Consider the following 20,811-nt stretch of genomic DNA (forward strand, 5'->3'; position numbering starts at 1 on the left):
ATTAACACTGGAAGATAATAGCACCGGTTCTGTCGTCAATTGGTCATTAGCTTATATTTGCATATTTTTTATTAGCAAAGATTTTTTTTTTTTTTTGCGGTACGCGGGCCTCTCACTGCTGTGGCCTCTCCTGCCGCGGAGCACAGGCTCCGGACGCGCAGGCTCAGCGGCCGTGGCTCACGGGCCCAGCCGCTCCATGGCATGTGGGACCCTCCCGGACCGGGGCACGAACTCATGTCTCCTGCATCGGCAGGCGGACTCAACCACTGCACCACCAGGGAAGCCTTATTAGCAAAGATTAATGGTGTTTTTCTCACCTAAGTCACAGAATTCCAGCACTTAGTAGTTGTATAAGTATTAGTATCCAGTAGATAGAGCAGAAGTTATGTAATATAGAGGAAAGAGCATAGCTTTTGAAATTTGGCAAACATGATTTCAAGTTTCAATTCAGCAACTTATAGCTATGGTATTAACTTTGGACAATTTATGTAATTTTCTTTCCTTATCTGTAAAGTTGGCATTATGCCAATCTGGAGGGGTTTAAGTTTTTAAAAATTACTAAATATATTATACATACAAAGAAGTACATGTGAAGTATTTTTTTATTAATCAATTTATTTTTTAAAAAATTTATTATTTATTTTTGGCTGCATTGGATCTGCGTTGCTGTGGGTGTGGGCTTTCTCTAGTTGCAGCGAGCAGGGGCTACTCTTTGTTGTGGTGCACGGGCTTCTCATTGCAGTGGGTTCTCTTGTTGTGGAGCACTGGCTCTAGGCACACGGGCTTCAGTAGTTGTGGCAAGTGGGCTCTAGAGTGCAGGCTCAGTAGTTGTGGCACATGGGCTTAGTTGCTCCGTGGCATGTGGGATCTTCCCAGACCAGGGATCGAACCTGTGTCCCCTGTATTGGCAGGCGGATTCTTAATCACTGTGCCACCAGGGAAGTCCCCACATATGAAGTATTTGTATAGTTGAAAAAATAATAGTAATTCAAGCACCCATCCATGTACTTGCCATCCAGGTCAATAGAAATTTATAGTACCTTTTAAGGCCCTCCCTCCAGATAACAGTCATTATGTGAATTCTTATTTATTTATTTATTTGGCTGTGTGGGGTCTTAGTTGTGGCACACGGGATCTTTCGTTGCAGTGCGTGGGCTTCTCTGTAGTTGCGGTGCGTGGACTCTAGAGCATGCGGGCTTAGTAGCCCCGCAGCATGTGGGATCTTCATTCCCTGACCAAGGATCGAACCCGCATCCCCTGCATTGGAAGGCTGATTCTTAACCACGGGACTGTCAAGGAAGTCCATTATGCTGAATTCTGTGATAATCACTCCTTGCATTTATTTATAGTTTTACCACCTGTGAATGTATAGTTAAACAGTATTTTGCTTATTTTGTCCTGTTTTTTATATTGACATATAATGTGCCATTTTTATATTCTGTGATTTTATTTTGCTCATTTTTATATCTTTATGTTTTAAAATTCATTCATGTTGATGTGTACAGCTTTACTTCATCATGTGTTTTCTTCTGTATGAATGTGCTATGTTGATGGACAGTTGAATTGTTTCTTTTGTCAATATCACACTGTTTTGCTTATGGCTTTAAAGTAAGTTTTGACATTGGGTAGTCAGTCCTCTAACTTTGTTCTTCTCCTTAAATATTGTGTTAGTTCTTCTGTGTCTTTTGCCTCCCTGTATAAACTGTAGAATCAGTTTGTCAATATCTGCAAAATAACTTGCTGGGATTTTGATTGGGATTGCTTTGAATCTATAGATTAAGTTGGGAAGAACTGACATCTTGACAATATGTCTTCTTGTCAAAGAACATGGATAATCTCTCCATTTATTTAGTTCTTTGATTTCTATCATCAGAGTTTTGTAGTTTTCCTCATATAAATCTTATAAATATTTTCTTAGATTTATGCCTAAGTATTTTTTTTTTTGGTTTATAATTTAAATGGGTTGTATTTTAAATTTCAAATTTCACTTGTTTCTTGCTGGTATATAGGAAATCAGTTGACTTTTGTATATTAACCCGGTATCCTACAACCTTGCTATAATCACTTATTACTTCCAGGAATATTTTTATCCATTCTTTAGAATTTTCTAAATAGACTATCATGTCATTTGTGAACAAATACAGTTTTATTTCTTTCTTCCCAATCTTTATACCATTTATTTCCTTTTCTTCTATTATTGTATTAGCTAGAACTTTCAGCACAGTGCAATTTTTTTGTTGTTGTTAGTTAATTAATTAATTAATTAATTTTTGGCTGTGTTGGGTCTTCGTTGCTGCACGGGCTTTCTCTAGTTGCGGCGAGAGGGGGTTACTCTTCCTTGTGATATGCGGGCTTCTCATTGCGGTGGCTTCTCTTGTTGTGGAGCACGGGCTCTAGGTGCACGGGCTTCAGTAGTTGTGGAATGTGGTCTCAGTAGTTGTGGCTCGCAGGCTCTAGAGTGCAGGCTCAGTAGTTGTGGCGCATGGGCTTAGTTGCTCCGCGGCATGTGGAATCTTCCTGGACCAGGGCTCGAACCCATGTCCCCTGCATTGGCAGGTGGATTCTCAACCACTGCGCTACCAGTGAAGTCCGACAGTATTGGTAAGGAGTGGTGAGAGAGGACATTCTTGCCTTGTACCTGATCTCAGTGGGAAAGCTTGGCATTTCTCACCACTAAATATTATGTTAGCTATAGGGTTTTTTGTAGATTTTATTTCATTGAGGAGGTTCCCCTCTATTTTCAGTTTACTGAGATGAGCTAGTGTTGCATACCTGGGATATATTCCAGTTGGTTGTGGTTTATAATACATTTTATACATTGTTGGATTCAATTTACTAATATTCTGTTGAGGTTTTTTGCATCTCGGCTCATGAGAGATATTGATCTGTAGTTTTCTGTTCTTGTAATGTCTGTCTGGTTTCGATATCACAGTAATGTTAGCCTCATAGAATGAGTTAGGTAGTATTCCCTCTGCTTCTGTCCTCTGAAAAAGATTGTAGAGAATTGGTTTAATTTTTCCCTTCAATGTGTGGTAGAACTCACTAGTGCACCCGTATCAGCCTGATGCTTTCTGTTTTGGAAGGTTATTGATTACTAGTTCAATTTCTTTAATAAATACAGACCTTTTCAGATTGTTTCTTGTATGAGTTTTGGCAAAGTGTATGTTTCAAGGAATTGGTCCATTTCATCTAGGTTTTCAAATATGTGGGCATTGAGTTGTTCATATTATTCCTTTATTACCTTTTTAATGTCCATAGGATCTGTAGTGAGTACCCTCTTTTATTTTTTAAATTGGAGTATAATTGCTTTACAATGTTGTGTTAGTTTCTGCTGTACAATGAAGTGAATCAACTATATGTACACATATATTCCCTCCCTCTTGGACCTCCCTCCCACCCCCCACCTCCCCATCCCACCCATCTAGGTCATCACAGAGCACCAAGCTTAGTTCCCTGTGCTATACATCAGGTCCCCACTAGCTATCTGTTTTACACATTGTAGTGTATATATGTCAATCCTAATCTCCCAGTTCATCCCACCCTCCCCCCGCACCCCCGCCACATCCACATGTCCATTCTCTACGTCTGCGTCTCTATTCCTGCCCTGGAAATAGGTTCATCTATAGCATTTTTCTATATTCCACATTTATGCGTTAATATATGATATTTGTTTTGCTCTGACTTACTTCACTCTGTATGACAGACTCTAGGTCCATCCATGTCTCTACAAATGACCCAATTTCATTCATTTTTATGGCTGAGTAATATTCCATTGTATATATGTACCATATCTTCTTTATCCACTCATCTGTCATTGGACATTTAGGTTCTTTTCATGTCTTGGCTGTTGCAAATAGTGCTGCAGTGAACATTGGGGTACATGTGTCATTTTGAATTATGGTTTTCTCAGGGTATATGCCCAGTAGGGGGATTGCTGGGTCATATGGTAGTTCTGTTTTTAGTTTTTTAAGGAAGCGCCGTACTGTTCTCCATAGTGGCTGTATCAATTTACATTCTCACCAACAGTTCAAGAGAGTTCCCTTTTCTCTACACCCTCTCCAGCATTTATTGTTTGTAGATTTTTTGATGATGGCCATTTTCACTGGTATGAGATGATACCTCATTGTAGTTTTGATTTGCATTTCTCTAATGATTAGTGATTTTGATTATCTTTTCATGTGCCTCTTGACCATCTGTATGTCTTCTTTGGAGAAATGTCTATTTAGGTCTTCTGCCCATTTTTGGATTGGCTTGTTTGTTGTTTTGATATTGAGGTGCATGAGCTGTTTGTATATTTTGGAGATTAATCCTTTGTCAGCCTTGCTTCATTTGCAAATATTTTCTCCCATTCTGAGGGTTGTCTTTTCGTCTTGTTTATGGTTTCCTTTGCTGTGCAAAAGCTTTTAAGTTTAATTAGGTCCCTTTTTTTTTTTTTTTTTTTTTGTGGTACGCGGGCCTCTCACTGCTGTGGCCTCTCCTGTTGCGGAGCACAGGCTCCGGACGTGCAGGCTCAGCAGCCATGGCTCACGGGCCCAGCTGCTCCGTGACGTGTGGGATCCTCCTGGACTGGGGCATGAACCCGTGTCCCCTGCATTGGCAGGTGGACTCTGAACCACTGCGCCACCAGGGAACCCCCATTTGCTTATTTTTGATTTTATTTTCATTACTCTAGGAGGTGAGTCAAAAAGATCTTGCTGTGGTTTACGTCAGAGTGTTTTTCCTATGTTTTCCTCTAAGAGTTTTATAGTATCTGGTCTTACATTTAGGTCTTTAATCCATTTTGAGTTTATTTTTGCGTATGGTGTTAGGAAGTGTTCTAATTTCATTCTTTTACATGTAGCTGTCCAGTTTTCCCAGCACCACTTATTGAAGAGGCTGTCTTTTCTCCATTGTATATTCTTGCCTCCTTTATCAAAAATAAGGTGACCATATGTGCGTGGGTTTATCTCTGAGCTTTCTATCCTGTTCCATTGATCTATATTTCTGTTTTTGTGCCAGTACCATACTGTCTTGATTACTGTAGGTTTGTAGTATAGTCTGACGTCTGGGAGTCTGATTCCTCCAGCTCCATTTTTCTTCCTCAAGATTGCTTTGGCTATTCAGGGTCTTCTGTGTGTCCATACAGATTTTAAGATTTTTTGTTCTAGTTCTGTGAAAAATGCCATTGGTAATTTGATAGACATTGCATTGAATCTGTAGATTGCTTTGGGTAGAATAGTCATTTTCACAATATTGATTCTTCCAATCCAAGAGCATGGTATATCTCACCATCTCTATGTATAGTATTGCGTCATCTGCAAACAGTGACAGTTTTACTTCTTCTTTTCCAATTTGGATTCCTTTTATTTCTTTTTCTTCTCTGATTGCTATGGCTAAAACTTTCAAAACTATGTTGAATAATAGTGGTGAGAGTGGGCAGTCTTGTCTGGTTCCTGATCTTAGTGGAAATGGTTTCAGTTTTTCACCATTGGGAACAATGTTGGCTGTGGGTTTGTCATATATGGCCTTTATTATGTTGAGGTAAGTTCCCTCTGTGCCTACATTCTGGAGGGTTTTTATCATAAATGGGTGCTGAATTTTGTTGAAAGCTTTTTCTGCATCTATTAAGATGATCATATGGTTGTTCTCCCTGAATTTGTTAATATGGTTTATTACACTGATTGATTTGTGTATATTGAAGAATCCTTGCCTTCTGGGGATAAAACCCACTTGATCATGGTGTATGATTCTTTTTTTTTAAAAATTAATTAATTAATTTATTAATTTACTTCTGGCTGTGTTGGGTCTTCATTTTTGTGCGAGGGCTTTCTCTAGTTGTGGGAAGTGGGTGCCACTCTTCATCACGGTGTGCGGGCCTCTCACTGTCAAAGCCTCTCTTGTTGAGGAGCACACACTCCAGACTCACAGGCTCAGTAGTTGTGGCTCACGGGCCCAGTTGCTCCACGGCATGTGGGATCCTCCCAGACCAGGTCTCGAACCCGTCTCCCCTACATTGGCAGGCCGATTCTCAACCACTGCACCACCAGGGAAGCCCTTGGTGTATGATTCTTTTAATGTGCTGTTGAATTCTGTTTGCTAGTATTTTTTTTTTGGGGGGGAGCACAAATCAGACATATCAAGTGAAAAAACCAATATGTGTAATTTTCAAGATCCATTTTTCATTTATAGTTAAGAAACTATAGGACAAACTGTTTGCTAGTATTTTGTTAAGAATTTTTGCATCTATGTTCATCAGTGATATTGGCCTGTAGTTTTCTTTTTTTGTGTCATCCTTGTCTGGTTTTGGTATCAGGGTGATAGTTGCCTTGTAGAATGAGTTTGGGAGTGTTCCTCCCTCTGCTGTAGTTTGGAAGAGTTTGAGAAGGATAGATGTTAGCTCTTCTCTAAATGTTTGGTAGAATTCGTCTGTGAAGCCATCTGGTCCTCGGCCTTTAGTTTGTTTGTTTGTTTATTTATTTACTTTTGGTTGTGTTTGGTCTTCATTGCTGCGTGCGGGCTTTCTTTAGTTTTGGCGAGTGGGGGCTACTCTTTGCTGCGGTGTGCAGGCTTCTCATTGCAGTGGCTTCTCTTGTGGAGCAAAGGCTCTAGGTGCGTGGGCTCCAGTAGTTGTGGCTCATGTGCTCTAGAGTACAGACTCAGTTGTTGTGGTGCACGGGCTTAACTGCTCTGCGGCATGTGGGATCTTCCCGGACCAGGGCTTGAACCCATGTCCCCTGCATTGGCAGGCGGATTCTTAACCACTGCTCCACCAGTGAAGTCCCTCCTGGGACTTTATTTGCTGGAAGATTTTTAATCACAGTTTCAATTTCAGTGCTTGTGATTCATCTGTTCATATTTTCTATTTCTTCCTGGTTCAGTCTCGGAAGGTTGTGCTTTTCTAAGAATTTGTCCATTTCTTCCAGGTTGTCCATTTTATTGGCATATAGTTGCTTGTAGTAATCTCTCATGATCCTTTGTATTTCTGCAGTGTCAGTTGTTACTTCTCCGTTTTCATTTCTAATTCTGTTGATTTGAGTCTTCTCCCTTTTCTTCTTGATGTGTCTGGCTAATGGTTTTTCAATTTTGTTTATCTTCTCAAAGAACCAGCTTTTAGTTTTATTGATCTTTGCTATGGTTTACTTCATTTCTTTTTTATTTATTTCTGATCTGATCTTTATGATTTCTTTCCTTTTGCTAAATTTGGGGTTTTTTTTGTTCTTCTTACTCTAATTGCTTTAGGTGTAAGTTTAGATTGTTTATTTGAGTTTTTTGTTGTTTCTTGAGGTGAGATTGAATTGCTATAAAGTTCCCTACAGAAGTGCTTTTTTTGTGTCCCATAGGTTTTGGGTCATCATGTTTTCATTGTCATTTGTTACTGTGTATTCTTTTCTTTATTCTTTGATTTCTTTTAGGATCTCTTGATTATTTAGCAGTGCATTGTTTAGCCTCTATGTGTTTGTGGGTTTTTTTTTTTTTGCTCTATGCGGGCTTCTCACTGTTGTGGCCTCTCCCGTTGAGGAGCACAGGCTCCAGACGCGCAGGCTCAGTGTCCATGGCTCACGGGCCCAGTGCTCCACGGCATGTGGGATCCTCCCGGACTGGGGCATGAACCCGTGTCCCCTGCATCGGCAGATGGACTCTCAACCACTGCGCCACTAGGGAAGCCCCTGTTTGTGTTTTTTTATACTTTTTTTTTCGTTTAATTGATTTCTAATCTTACAGTGTTGTGGTTGGAAATGATGTTTGATACGATTTTTATTTTTTTAAGTTTGTGAGGCTTGATTTGTGACCCAAGATGTGATCTATCCTGGAGAATGTTCCATGAGCACTTGAGAAGAAAGTGTAATCTGTTGTTTTTGGATGGAATGTCCTATAAATATCAATTAAATCCATCTTGTTTAATGTATCATTTAAAGCTTGTGTTTCCTTATTTATTTTCATTTTGGATGATCTTTCCATTGGTGAAAGTGGGGTGTTAAAGTCCCCTACTATGCTTGTGTTACTGTCAATTTCCCCTTTTATGGCTGTTAGCATTTGCCTTATGTATTGAGGTGCTCCTATGTTGGGTGCATAAATAGTTACAAGTGTTATATCTTCTTGGATTGATCCCTTGATCATTATGTAGTGTCCTTCTTTGTCTCTTGTAATAGTCTTTATTTTAAAGTCTGTCTGATATGAGAATTGCTACTCTAGCTTTCTTTTGATTTCCATTTACATGGAATATCTTTTTCCATCCCCTCACTTTCAGTCTGTATGTGTCCGTAGGTCTGAAGTGGGTTCTTGTAGACGGCATATGTTTGGGTCTTGTTTTTGTTTCCATTCAGCTAGTGTATGTCTTTTGTTTGGAGCATAATTATCCATATGTATGTTCCTATTACCATTTTTTAAATTGTTTTGTGTTTGTTATTGTAAGTCTTTTCCTCCTCTTGTGTTTTCTGTTGAGAGAAGTTCCTTTAGCATTTGTTGTAGAGCTGGTTTGGTGGTGCTGAATTTTCTTAGGTTTTGCTTGTTTGTAAAGGTTTTAATTTCTCCCTCGAATCTGAATGAGATCCTTGCTGGGTAGAGTAATCTTGGTTGTAGGTTCTTCCCTTTCATCATTTTAATTATACCATGCCACTCCCTTCTGGCTTGCAGAGTTTCTGCTGAAAGATCAGCTGTTAACCTTATGCGGATTCCCTTGTATGTTGTTGCTTTTCCCTTGTTGTTTTTAATATTTTTTCTTCGTATTTAATTTTTTTGGGGGGAATTTTTGAATTTTATTTTATTTTTTATACAGCAGGTTCTTATTAGTTTCTCAGTCCCTTTTTTTTTTCTCTTCTTCTTCTGGGACCTGTATAATTCAAATGTTGGTGTGTTTAATGTTGTCCCAGAGGTCTCTGAGATTGTCCTCAATTCTTTTGATGTTTTTTCTCTTTATTCTGCTCTGCAGTAGTTAGTTCCACTCTTTTATCTTCCAGGTCACCTATCCATTCTTCTGCCTCAGTTATTCTGCTATTGATTCCTTCCAGAGTTTTTTTATTATATTTATTGTGTTGTTTTTCCTTGTTTGTTCACTCTTTAGTTCTTCTAGTTCCTTGTTAAACATTTCTTGTATTTTCTCCATTCTATTTCCATTATTTTGGATCACCTTTATTATTATTACTCTGAATTCTTTTTCAGGTGGACTACCTGTTTCCTCTTCATTTGTTTTTTCTGGTAGGTTTTTACCTTGCTTCTTCATCTGCTTTGTATTTCTGTGCCTTCTCATTTTGGCTTAACTTACTGTTCGTGGTCTCCCTTTCACAGGCTGCAGGTTCATAGTTCCCATTATATTTGGTATCTGTCCCCAGTGGGTAAGGTTGGTTCAGTGGGTTGTGTAGGCTCCCTGGTGGAGGGGACTGGTTCCTGTGTTCTGGTGGATGAGGCTGGATCTTGTCTTTCTAGTGGGCAGGACCACATCCGGTGGTGTGTTTTGGGGTGTCCGTGACCTTATTATTATTTTAGGCAGTCTCTCTGCTAATGGGTGGGGTTGTGTTCCTGTGTTGCTAGTTGTTTGCCATAGGGTATCCAGCAGTGTAGCTTGCTGTTCGTTGAGTGGAACTGGTTCTTAACGTTGAGATGGAGATCTGTGGGAGAGCTTTTGTTGTTTGATGTTACGTGGGGCTGGGAGGTCTTTGGTGGACCAGTGTCCTGAACTCCGCTCTCCCACCTCAGAGGCTCAGGACTGACATCCGGCCAGAGCACCAAGACCCTGTCAGCCACATGGGTCAGAAGAAAAAGAATGAAAGAAAGGGAAAAAAAAATAAAATAAAGTTATTAAAATAGAAAAAAATTAAAAAATAAAAAGTAATAAAAAAAGGAGAGAGAAAGAAGAGAGCAACCAAACCAAAAAACAAATCCACCAATGATAGCAAGCGCTAAAAAGTATACTAAAAAACAAAACGGGGCTTCCCTGTTGGTGCAGTGGTTGAGAGTCTGCCTGCCGATGCAGGGGACATGGGTTCGTGCCCTGGTCTGGCAAGATCCCACATGCCGCGGAGCAGCTGGGCCCGTGAGCCATGGCTGCTGAGCCTGCGTGTCCAGAGCCTTGTGCTCCGCAATGGGAGAGGCCACAACAGTGAGAGGCCCACGTACCGCAAAAAAACAAAACAAAACAAAACAAAAAACAAAACGGACAGTCAGAACCCTAGGACAAATGGCAAAAGCAAAGCTATACAGACAAAATCACACAAAGAAGCATACACATACACACTCACAAAAAGAGAAAAAGGGAAAAAAATTATATAAAATGTAAAAAGGAAGAGGGCAACCAAATCAGTGAACAAATCTACCAGTTATAATAAGCTGTAAATACTAAACTAAGAGACATAAAACCAGAACATAAAACCAGAAACAAATGAGATACTGAAAGCAAACCCCAAGTCTACAGTTGCTCCCATAGTCCACTGTGTCAATTTTGGGATGATTCGTTGTCATTTCACAGATACAGGGTACATCACGTTGACTGTGGAGATTTAATCTGCTGCTCCTGAGGCTGCTGGGAGAAATTTCCCTTTCTCTTCTTTGTTCACACAGCTCCTGGGGTTCAGCTTTGGATTTGGCCCCATCTCTGCGTGTAGCTCACCTGAGGGCATCTCTTCTCCACCCAGACAGGACGGGTTAAAGGAGCGGCTGGCTAGGGGGCTCTGGCTCACTCAGACTGGGGGGAGGGAGTGGTACAGAATGCAGGGAGAGCCTGTGGTGGCAGAGGCCGGTGTGACGTTGCAACAGCGTGAGGCATGCCATGTGTTCTTCCATGGAAATTGTCCCTGGATCGTGGGACCCTACAGTGGTGGGCTGCACAGGCTCCCAGGGGGGGAGGTATGGATAGTGACCTGTGTTTGCACACAGGCTTCCTGATGGCTGCAGCAGCAGCCTTAGCATTTCATGCCTGTCTCTGGTGTCCCTGCTGATAGCTGCAGCTCGCACCTGTCTCTGGAGCTTGTTTAGGCGGTGCTCTGAATCATCTCTCCTCGCGCACCCTGAAACAATGGTCTTTTGCCTTTTAGGCAGGTCCAGATTTTTTCCCAGACTCCCTTCCGGCTAGCTGTGGTGCACTATCCCCCTTCAGGCTGTGTTCACACAGCCAACCCTAGTTCTCTCCTTGGGATCTTAACTCTGAAGTCCGAGCCTCAGCTCCCAGCCCCCACCCACCCCGGTGTGTGAGCCGACAAGCCTCTCAGGCTGGTGAGTACTGTCGGCACCAATCCTCTGTGCAGGAATCTCTCCGCTTTGCCCTCTCCACCCTTGTTGCTCTGCTCTCCTCCGTGGCTCCGAAACTTCCACCCCCGCCAATCCCCACCAGTGAAGGGGCTTCCTAGTGTGTGGAAACTTTTCCTCCTTCACAGCTCCCTCCCAGAGGTACAGGTCCCATCCCTATTCTTTTGTCTTTGCTTTTCCTTTTTTCTTTTGCCCTACCCAGGTATGTGGGGAGTTTCTTGCCTTTTGGGAAGTCTGAGGTCTTCTGCCAGCATTCAGTATGTGTTCTATAGGAATTGTTCCACATGTAGATGTAGTTTTGATGTATTTGTGGGGAGGAAGGTGATCTCCACGTCTTAACTCCTCCACCATCTTTTCTCATTTCTTTTTATTTTTTATTTTATTCTGCAGCAGTGATTTCCACCATTCTTTCTTCTAGCTCGCTCATTCTTTCTTCTGCCTCAGTTATTCTGTTGGTGCTTCCTTCTAGTGTTTTTTTTTTTTTTTTTTTTTCCTGTACCCAGGCCTCTCACTGTTGTGGCCTCTTCCGTTGCGGAGCACAGGCTCCGGACACGCAGGCTCAGCGGCCATGGCTCACGGACCTAGCCGCTCTGCGGCATGTGGTATCTTCCCAGACCGGGGCACGAACCCGTGTCCCCTGCATCGGCAGGCGGACTCTCAACCACTGCGCCACCAGGGAAGCCCCCTTCTAGTGTATTTTTCATTTCAGTTATTGTATTGTCCATTTCTGTTTGTTTGTTGTTTAGTTCTTCTAGCTCTTCATTAAACATTTCTTGTATCTTCTGAATCTGTACCTCCATTCTTTTTCTGAGATCTTGGATCATCTACACTATCATTACTCTGAATTCTTTTTCAGGTAGATTGCCTTTCTCCACTTCATTTAATTGTTCTTCTGGGCTTTTATCATGTTCCTTAGTGTGGGATATGTTTCTCTGCTGTCTCATTTTGTCTAACTTCCTGTGATTGCGGTGTCCATTATGCAGGCTACAGGGTTGTATTTCTTCTTCCTTATTCTGCCTGCTCCCTGGTGGATGAGGCTGTCTAAGAGGCTTGTGCAGGCTTTCTGGTGGGAGGGACTGGTTACTGCCCACTGGGGTGTGGAGCTGGGTCTTGTCCCTCTGTTGGGCAGGGCTGGGTCATGCTGTGTGTTTAGTGGGCAGCTGTGTGGTCAGGAAGACTTTAAGTAGCCTGTCTGCTGATGGGTGGGGCTGTGTCCCACCTTGTTGGTTGTTTGGCCATGGGATCCCAGTAATGGAAGCTTCAGGTTGTTGGGTGGGGCCAGGTCTTGGTGAGAAATTGGTGGCCTCCAGGAAGGCTCACACTGATGAGTACTCCCCAGAACTACTGCTGCCAGTGTCTTTGTCCCTGCAGTGAGCCACAGCCACCCCTGCCTCCAATGGAGACCCTCCATTATTGGCAGGTAGGTCTGGCACAGTCTCTTATGAGGTCACTGCTTTTTTCCCTGAGTCCTGGTGTACATGAGACCTTGTGTGTGCCCTCCAAGAGTGGAATTTGTGTTTCCCCAGTCCTGTGGAATTCCTGTGATCAAACTGGCCTTCAAAACCAGGTTCTCTGGGGGCTTCTTCTCCCATTGCCAGAAACCCAGGCTGTAGATGCTGATGTGGGGTTCTCCCTCCTGTGGGAGAACTTCTGTGGTATAATTATTTTCCAGTTTGTTAGTCATCCACCTGGCAGATATGGGATTTGATTTTATTGTGATTGTGCCCCTTGTACCAGCTCCTTGTGGCTTCTTCTTTGTCTTTGGATGTAGGGTATCTTTTTGTAGCTTCCAGCGTGTTTTTGTTGATGGTTGTTCAGCAGTTAGTTGTGATTTTGGTGATTATGTAAGAAGAGGTGAGCTCAGTTCCTTCTTCTGTGCCATCTTGTCTTTTTGTCTGGAAACTCCAGTCTTAGTGATACAGGTGTAATCTGGTCAGCAGCAACTCCATGAATCTGGGATTATATCTGAGTAAACTGGATGCTTGTTGGTCCTTTTAAGAAAGTGTCCCTGGAAAAGGTGTGAGTAGTAATCACAGAAGGTTCTCAAGAGCACCACTCACCTTGTGCTGTTTATTACAATGGATATGACTCAGGACCAGCCAGATGGGATAGATGCATCAGGCAAGGGAAATGGCACGGAGCTTCCATCTCTCTCTGAGAGCATCACTCTTCTAGCATCTCTCCGTGTTCACTGTCTCAGAAGTTCCTAATTTGCTTTTCCTTTGATGGATAACTTCCCAGGGTACAGAATTCTAGGTTGGGTTTTTCTTTTCTCTCAACACTTTAAATATTTTCACTCTCTCCTTGCCTGCATGGTTTCTGAGAAGATAGATTTAATTTCTATCTTTGTTCTCTGTAGGTAAAGTGGTTTTTCCTTCTGGCTCCTTTCAGGATTTTATTTTTGATTTTTCTGTAGTTTGGAAATGAATTGCCTAGTTGTAGGATTTCTTTGTTTGTTTTCATTTTTGTTTTTGCATTTATCTTGCTTGATGTTCTCTGAGCTTTCTAGATCTGTGGTTTGGTGTCTGACACTAATTTGGGGGAATTTTCAGTTATTATTTCAAATATTTCTTCTGTTACTTTTTTTCTTTCTTGTATTCCCATTATTTATATGTTATACTTTTTTGTTATCTACGTTCTTGGTTATTCTGTTCTGTTTTTTGTCTTTTTCTCCTTGCTTTTCAGTTTTAGAGATTCCTATTGAGATATCCCCAAGGTCGGAGATTCTTTCCTCAGCCATGTCCAGTCTATTACTGAGCCCATCAAAGGCATTCTTCATTTCTATTATAGTGTTTTTGATCTCTGGCATTTCTTTTTGGTTCTTTCTTAGTATTTACATCCCTCTGTTGACATTGCTTATCTGTTCTTTCATGGTGTCTGTTTTATCCATTGGAGCCCTTAGCATGTTAATCACAGTTGTTTTAAATTCTTAGTGTGATAATTTCAACATTTCTGCCATGTCCGGTTTTGAAGCTTGCTCTGTTTCTTTAAATTGTGTTTTGTGCTTTTCAGTGTGTCTTGTAATTTTTTCTTGATAACTGGACATGATGTACCAAGAAAAAGTAACTGTTATAAATAGGTCTTTAGCAATGTGGTGGTGAGATGTTGGGGGAGGGGAGCATTCTGTAGTCTTGTTATTAGTTCTCAGTCTCTGACTGAACCTATATCTTTGGATTGTGAACTTCACAAGTGTTTTAGTTTTTTTCCTCTCTCCTTAGGTTGGACAAGATGGCAAGAGTGGGCTGCTGTTGGGTATTTCCCTTCCCCAGGTCAGTTAGCCTCTGACAATACCCTAGCAGGTTAGGCTCTGGTTAACTGATTTCTCCTGAGGGCAGAACAGAGTGCTGGCCTATTTCAAAATTCTTCCTTTTCTCCTCCCCCTGCTAGAAGCATGAGGAGATTTTCTCTGATATTTACTTTGAGGGCCTGGTCAAGCTCCTGGATATAAATCTTACAAAATTGTGGGGGTGAGGCCCCCTTGAGGTTTCTTTTTTTTTAAGATTTTATTTTTAGAGCAGTTTTAGTTTCACAGCAAAATTGAGAGTAAGTTACAGAGATTTCCATCCCCTGCCCGACACATGCATAGCTTCTCCCATTATCAGAATCATTCACCAGAGTGATACGTTTGTTACCAAGGATGAACCTACCTTGATACATCATAATCACCCCAGATCTGTAGTTTACCTTAGGGTTCACTCTTGGTGTTGTTCATTCTTTGGGTTTGTACAAATGTTTAATGACATATATCTATCATTATAATGTACAGAGTATTTCACTGCCCTAAAATCCTCTGTGCTCTGCCTTTTCATCCCTTATCACCCTCACCCCTTGCAATCACTGATCTTTTTTGTCTCCATAGTTTTGCCTTTTCCTGAATGTCAGTCATGTATTTGGAATTATACAGTATGTAGTCTCATTCAGGTTGGCTGCTTTTTTTACTAATATGCATTTAAGGTTCCCCCATGTCTTTTCATGGCTTAATAGCTCATTTCTTTTTTAAAAAATATTTTTATTATGGATCTTTTGTTATTTAGATCATTTCAGCAAAAAGATTAAGGCTAAATTACAATGGAACTGCCATTGACTAAGTAATGTGAGAGATCTACTTTTCTCCAACTACCAGTCTTTTTACTTTTTTCGGAGTTCAGTCACCATAGGTCAAATTCTTTTGGAGATAAATGTCAGGTTTAATAATATATGATATCAGGCTTTAGTTCTGTTTACAGTGCTATAAATATCTTTGTGACAAAAGATTTAGAGGACTTTGAAATTGGCACATTATTTATAATATTTTAATACTATAAAAGTTAATAATGAATGTTAAATTTACCAAAGACTTCTGGAGGAGTCTTTGGTAAATTTAACCAGTATTTAACCAAGTATAATAACAAGTATACTTGGTTTTGTTTTATACCTCATTGTTAAGCTAAAGTGGTAACATTTAAGTTAAAAGGAACTGGTTACAGTCTTTTTAAGGCCATGGGCCAGAGATCATTTCAAATTTTTGGTCTTCATATTAGGTTTCATAGCAGTACAGTTTAAGTGTAGTTGATTTACAATATTACATTATTTTCGGGTGTACAACATGGTGATTTAAAATTTTTATAGATTATACTCCATTTATAGTTACTATAAAATGATGGCTGTATTCCCTGTGCTATAAATATATCCTTGTAGCTTATTTATTTTGTACAAAGTGGTTTGTACCTCTTAACCTCCTACCCCTATCTTGCCCCTCCCCTCTTCCCTCTCCCACTGGTAGCCACTAGTTTGTTCTCTATATCTGAGTGTTTCTGTTTTGTTATATTCATTCATTTGTTTTATGCTTTAGATTCCACATGTAGGTGATAACATACAGTATTTGTCTTTTTCTGTCTGATTTATTTCACTAAGCATAATAGCCTCCAGTTTCAGTCATGTTGTTGCAAATGGGAAAACTTCACTTTTTTATGGCTCTGTAGTATTACATTGTGTGTATATATATATATATATATATATATATATACACACATATATACATACCACATTTTCTTTATCCATTCATCTGTTAATGAACTTTTAGGTTGCTTCCATATCTTGTCTATTATAAAAAATGCTGCTATGAACATTGGGGTGCATGTATTTTTTTTTTTTTTGGCTGCACTGGGTCTTTGTTGCTGCGTGCAGGCTTTCTCTAGTTGCAGTGAGCGCGGGCCACTCTTTGTTGCGGTGCGTGGGCTTCTTATTGCGGTGGTTTTTCCTGTTGCGGAGCATGGGCTCTAGGTACACGGGCTTTGGTAGTTGTAGCACACGAGCTCAGTAGTTGTGGCATGTGGGCCCTAGAGCACGCGGGCTTCAGCAGGTGTGGTGCATGGGCTCAATACTTGTGGTGCACGGGCTCTAGGGTTTATGGGCTTCAGTAGTTGTGTCACACAGGCTCAGTAGTTGTGACTCATGAGCTCTAGAGCACAGGGTCAGTTGTTGTGGTGCACGGGCTTAGTTGCTCCGTGGCATGTGGGATCTTCCCGGACCAGGGCTCGAACCCGTGTCCCTTTCATTGGCAGGCAAATTCTTAACCACTGCACCACCAGGGAAGTCCTGCATGTGTCTTTTTGAATGAGTGTTTTTCTTTTCTTTGCATAAATTCCCAGGAGTGGAATTACTGGATAATATGGTAGTTCTATTTTTAGTCTTTTGAGGAACATTTGTACTGTTTTCCACAGTAGCTGCACAAATTTACATTCCCACCAACAGTGTACAGAGGTTACCTTTTCTCCATATCCTTGCCAACACTTGTTATTTGTGGTCTTTCTGATAATAGCCATTCTCACAGGTGTGAGGTGATATCTCAGTGTGGTTTTCATTTGTATTTCCCTGATGATCTAATCGTTTCATTTGTGCCTGTTGGCCATCTCTATGTCTTCTTTGGGTCCTCTACCCATTGTTTAATCAGATTTTTTTTTGTTTTTGATATTGAGTTGTATGAGCTGTTTATATATTTTGGATATTAATCCGTTATTGGACATATCATTTGCACAAATCTTCTTCCCTTCAGTCAGTTGCCTTTTCATTTTGTTGATGGTTTCCTTTGTTTTGCAAAAGCTTTTAAGTTTGATTAGGTCCCATTTGTTTATTTTTTGCTTTTGTTGCTCTTGCCTGAGGAGACACATCCAAAAAATATTGCTAAGAACAATGTCAAAGAGTGTAGTACCTGTGTTTTCTTCTAGGAGTTTTATGGTTTCAGGTCTTACATTAAAGCCTTTAATCCTTTTTTTTTTTTTTTTTTTGCGGTATGCAGGCCCCTCACTGCTGCGGCCCCTCCTGTTGCAGAGCACAGGCTCCGGATGCGCAGGCTCAGCTGCCATAGGCTCACGGGCCCAGCCGCTCCGCGGCATGCGGGATCCCCCCAGACCGGGGCACGAACCCGCGTCCCCTGCATCGGCAGGCGGACCCCCAACCACTGCACCATCAGGGAAGCCCGCCTTTAATCCATTTTGAGTCTGTTTTTGTATATGGTGTAAGAAAATGTTCTAGTTCCATTCTTTTACATGTAGCTGTCTAGTTTTCCATGGAGTTTTTAACTCTCAGACTTGTGTACACTGAACCTCCAGCAATTGGTCAATTACAGTTCAGGCTTTCCTACCCTGCTGCTGGTTCCCATGATGGTTTCCATTTCTAAGTCTACTCCAATAAGCCATGACTTCTTGCATTTGCCTGTCTGTCTCTCCAATAGTAGGCTCAGCAGTTTCTACTGTGCCCTCATTTCTCTTAAGGATCCTAGAAGAGTTGATTTTTCAGTCTGTTCAGCTTTTTACTTGATAGTGCAGTGACTTTCAAGCTCTTTAAATTTGGAACTGGAAACTGGAATTTCTGAACTACTTTTTTAAAATAAAAAAATAATGCATAAAAAAGTAGGGTATGTATATGATTTTAAAAAGTAAACTATATGGAAGGCAATGCAATGAAACATTTAATTCTCTTTCCTATCCTGGACCTTAGTTCTCCAGGCCTTTTCCCTAGAGGAAACCACTGTTAATAGTTTCATGTGTATTCTTCCATAGGTAATCTCAGCAATTACAAATGTATGTGTATATATTTTGTAAAAAAGCAAATGGGGGGCTTCCCTGGTGGTGGCGCAGTGGTTGAGAGTCTGCCTGCCGATGCAGGGGATGCGGGTTCGTGCCCTGGTCCGGGAAGATCCCACATGCCGCGGAGCGGCTGGGCCCGTGAGCCACGGCCGCTGAGCCTGCGTGTCTGGAGCCTGTGCTCCGCAACGGGAGAGGCCACAGCAGTGAGAGGCCCGTGTACCACAAAAACAAAAACAAAAACAAAAAACAAAACAAAACAAAAGCTAATGGAACCATATTCAACATGTGCTGGACCTTGTTTTTGCTTCTTGTATCTTAGAGTTCATGTCATATCAGCATACAAAAATCTATTTCTTTTTTTATGACTGCATAATATTGTACTAGATATGTATGTCATAATTTATTTAACACCCCTCACTTCCCCATGATGAACATTTATGATGTTTCCAGGCTTTTAATTAAAATCAGTGTAGGGACTTCACTGGTGGTCCAGTGGTTAAGACTCCATGCTTCCATGGCAGGGGGCACAGGTTTGATCCTGGGTTGGGAAAGTTCCACATGCTGCGCAGTGTGGCGAAGAAAAAATAAAAAATCAGTGTAGCCATGTATATACATCTTTGCAATGTGTGAATATATCTGTGAGATAGATTACTAGATGTTATCTCCTTGATATTAATAAATACATATAAATTTTATGAGTATAACATGATTTTTTCCCCCACTCCTTTAGAAAGAAGCCTAAGAAGAAAGAAAATGAGACTGGATGTAGAAGGTCAATGCGATTACTAAAAGTTGATCCTTCAGGAGTTTCATTACCAGCAACTCCAACCCAGCCAATATTAGTAGCAGATGAAAATGTAAGAAAGAGTGCAAATACAATATATTAACCAATAAAATACTCAAAAATTTGAAGTGTTTGAAAGTAGAGTAAAAAGTCATTAAATTATGTTTAATTTGTGCATAATTAATTTAATACTTGGCTGTTGTATGGTTTAATGAGTAAGATTTCAAACTCATAAGAGACTGGCTTGGATTCTATATTTCTGCAGACTTACCCTGTGTGGGATTGTGGGTAAATTCCTTAGTCTTTCTGAGCCCCAGTTTCCCCATTTTTTTTTTTTTTGCGGTACGCGGGCCTCTCACTGTTGTGGCCTCTCCCGTTGCTAAGCACAGGCTCCGGGTGCGCAGGCTCAGCGGCCATGGCTCACGGGCCTAGCCACTCCGCAGCATGTGGGATCTTCCCGGACCGGGGCACGAACCCTTGTCACCTGCATTGGCAGGTGGACTCTCAACCACTGCACCACCAGGGAAGCCCTCCCCATTTTTAAAATGGCAACAATAGCAGAAACCTCTCAAAGAGGTGTTGTGAGGGATAAATGAAATAGTATCTATAAAGTTTCCCACATTTATATTAAGGACTTAGTAAACAATAAATGGTAGTTATTAATATTACTAGTAATAAATAATATATGTCAGTAGTGATGGGGTTCTCTTACTGTAGTTTAATTTTACGCTATCAGTGAGTGGAAAGAGTTTTATTTAGCAAATTTATTGTCTAAATAAGATTATGAGTATATTTTTTATTCAGGAGCACCTACTGGTTTTTTTTTTTTTAATGCACCTACTGTTTTTAATACTTTGTATGTAAGTGCTTAATTATAAATTGGAAGATTAGCCTGGTGCTTTGAGAGCTAATTGCAAATTAAGTTACTAGGGGAAGAGTAGCTTTCAAATTTTTTTGAAGCCTCCATCCATCCATGATAAGAAATACATTTACATTGAACCCATTCCACACACACACACACACACACACACACACACACACACACACACACACACACACACACACACACACACACACACACAAACACACACACACCCCTGAAACAAAACTTTTGTGAAATTATACTTATCCTTACTACATGTGATACACTTTTGTATTTCCTAGTCTGTTCTTTTCTCAGTCACTGAAACACACTGTTCGTTGTAATGTATTAAAATGATTTCATGACCTATGGGTTACAACCTGTGATTTAAAAAACACTGACATACAGTAAGAGAAAGACAAATATCATATGATATCACTTAATATGTGGAATCTAAAATATGGCACAAATGAACCTATCTACAAAACAGAAACTCACAGAAATAGAGAACAGACTTGTGGATGCCGGGTGAGGGGGGCAGTGGGGGAGGGAAGGACTGGGAGTTTGGGATTAGCAGATGTAAACTATTATATATAGGATGGGTAAACAAGGTCCTACTGTATAGCACAGGGAACTATATTCAGTATCCTGTGATAAACCATAATGGAAAAGAATATGAAAAAAGAATGTCTGTGTATAACTGAGTCACTTTGCTGTATAGCAGAGATGGACACAACATTGTAAATCAACTATGATTCAGTTAAAAAAATAAAAAATAAAAAACACATAGAGTAATAACTTTGAGGTATGAAATTGAACTGATCTGAATCAATTCCCAGGTACTGGCAGTGTAACTTTGGACAAATTAACTTCTCTAAGTT

At 40.7% G+C, this 20,811-nt stretch overlaps 1 protein-coding gene across 1 annotated transcript in view; it reads left to right on the forward strand.

Moving 5' to 3' along the window:
- Positions 1–20,811, forward strand: part of WDR76 (WD repeat domain 76) — a 63,111-nt gene that overhangs the window by 16,885 nt on the left and 25,415 nt on the right. Inside the window, exon 6 of the mRNA XM_060149042.1 lies at positions 19,015–19,141. Within this exon, the coding sequence (XP_060005025.1) occupies positions 19,015–19,141 (127 nt within the window). The remainder of the gene's footprint in view (positions 1–19,014; positions 19,142–20,811) is intronic.

The sequence above is a fragment of the Lagenorhynchus albirostris genome, chromosome 1, assembly GCF_949774975.1.
Source record: "Lagenorhynchus albirostris chromosome 1, mLagAlb1.1, whole genome shotgun sequence".
Classification (NCBI taxonomy): domain Eukaryota; kingdom Metazoa; phylum Chordata; class Mammalia; order Artiodactyla; family Delphinidae; genus Lagenorhynchus; species Lagenorhynchus albirostris.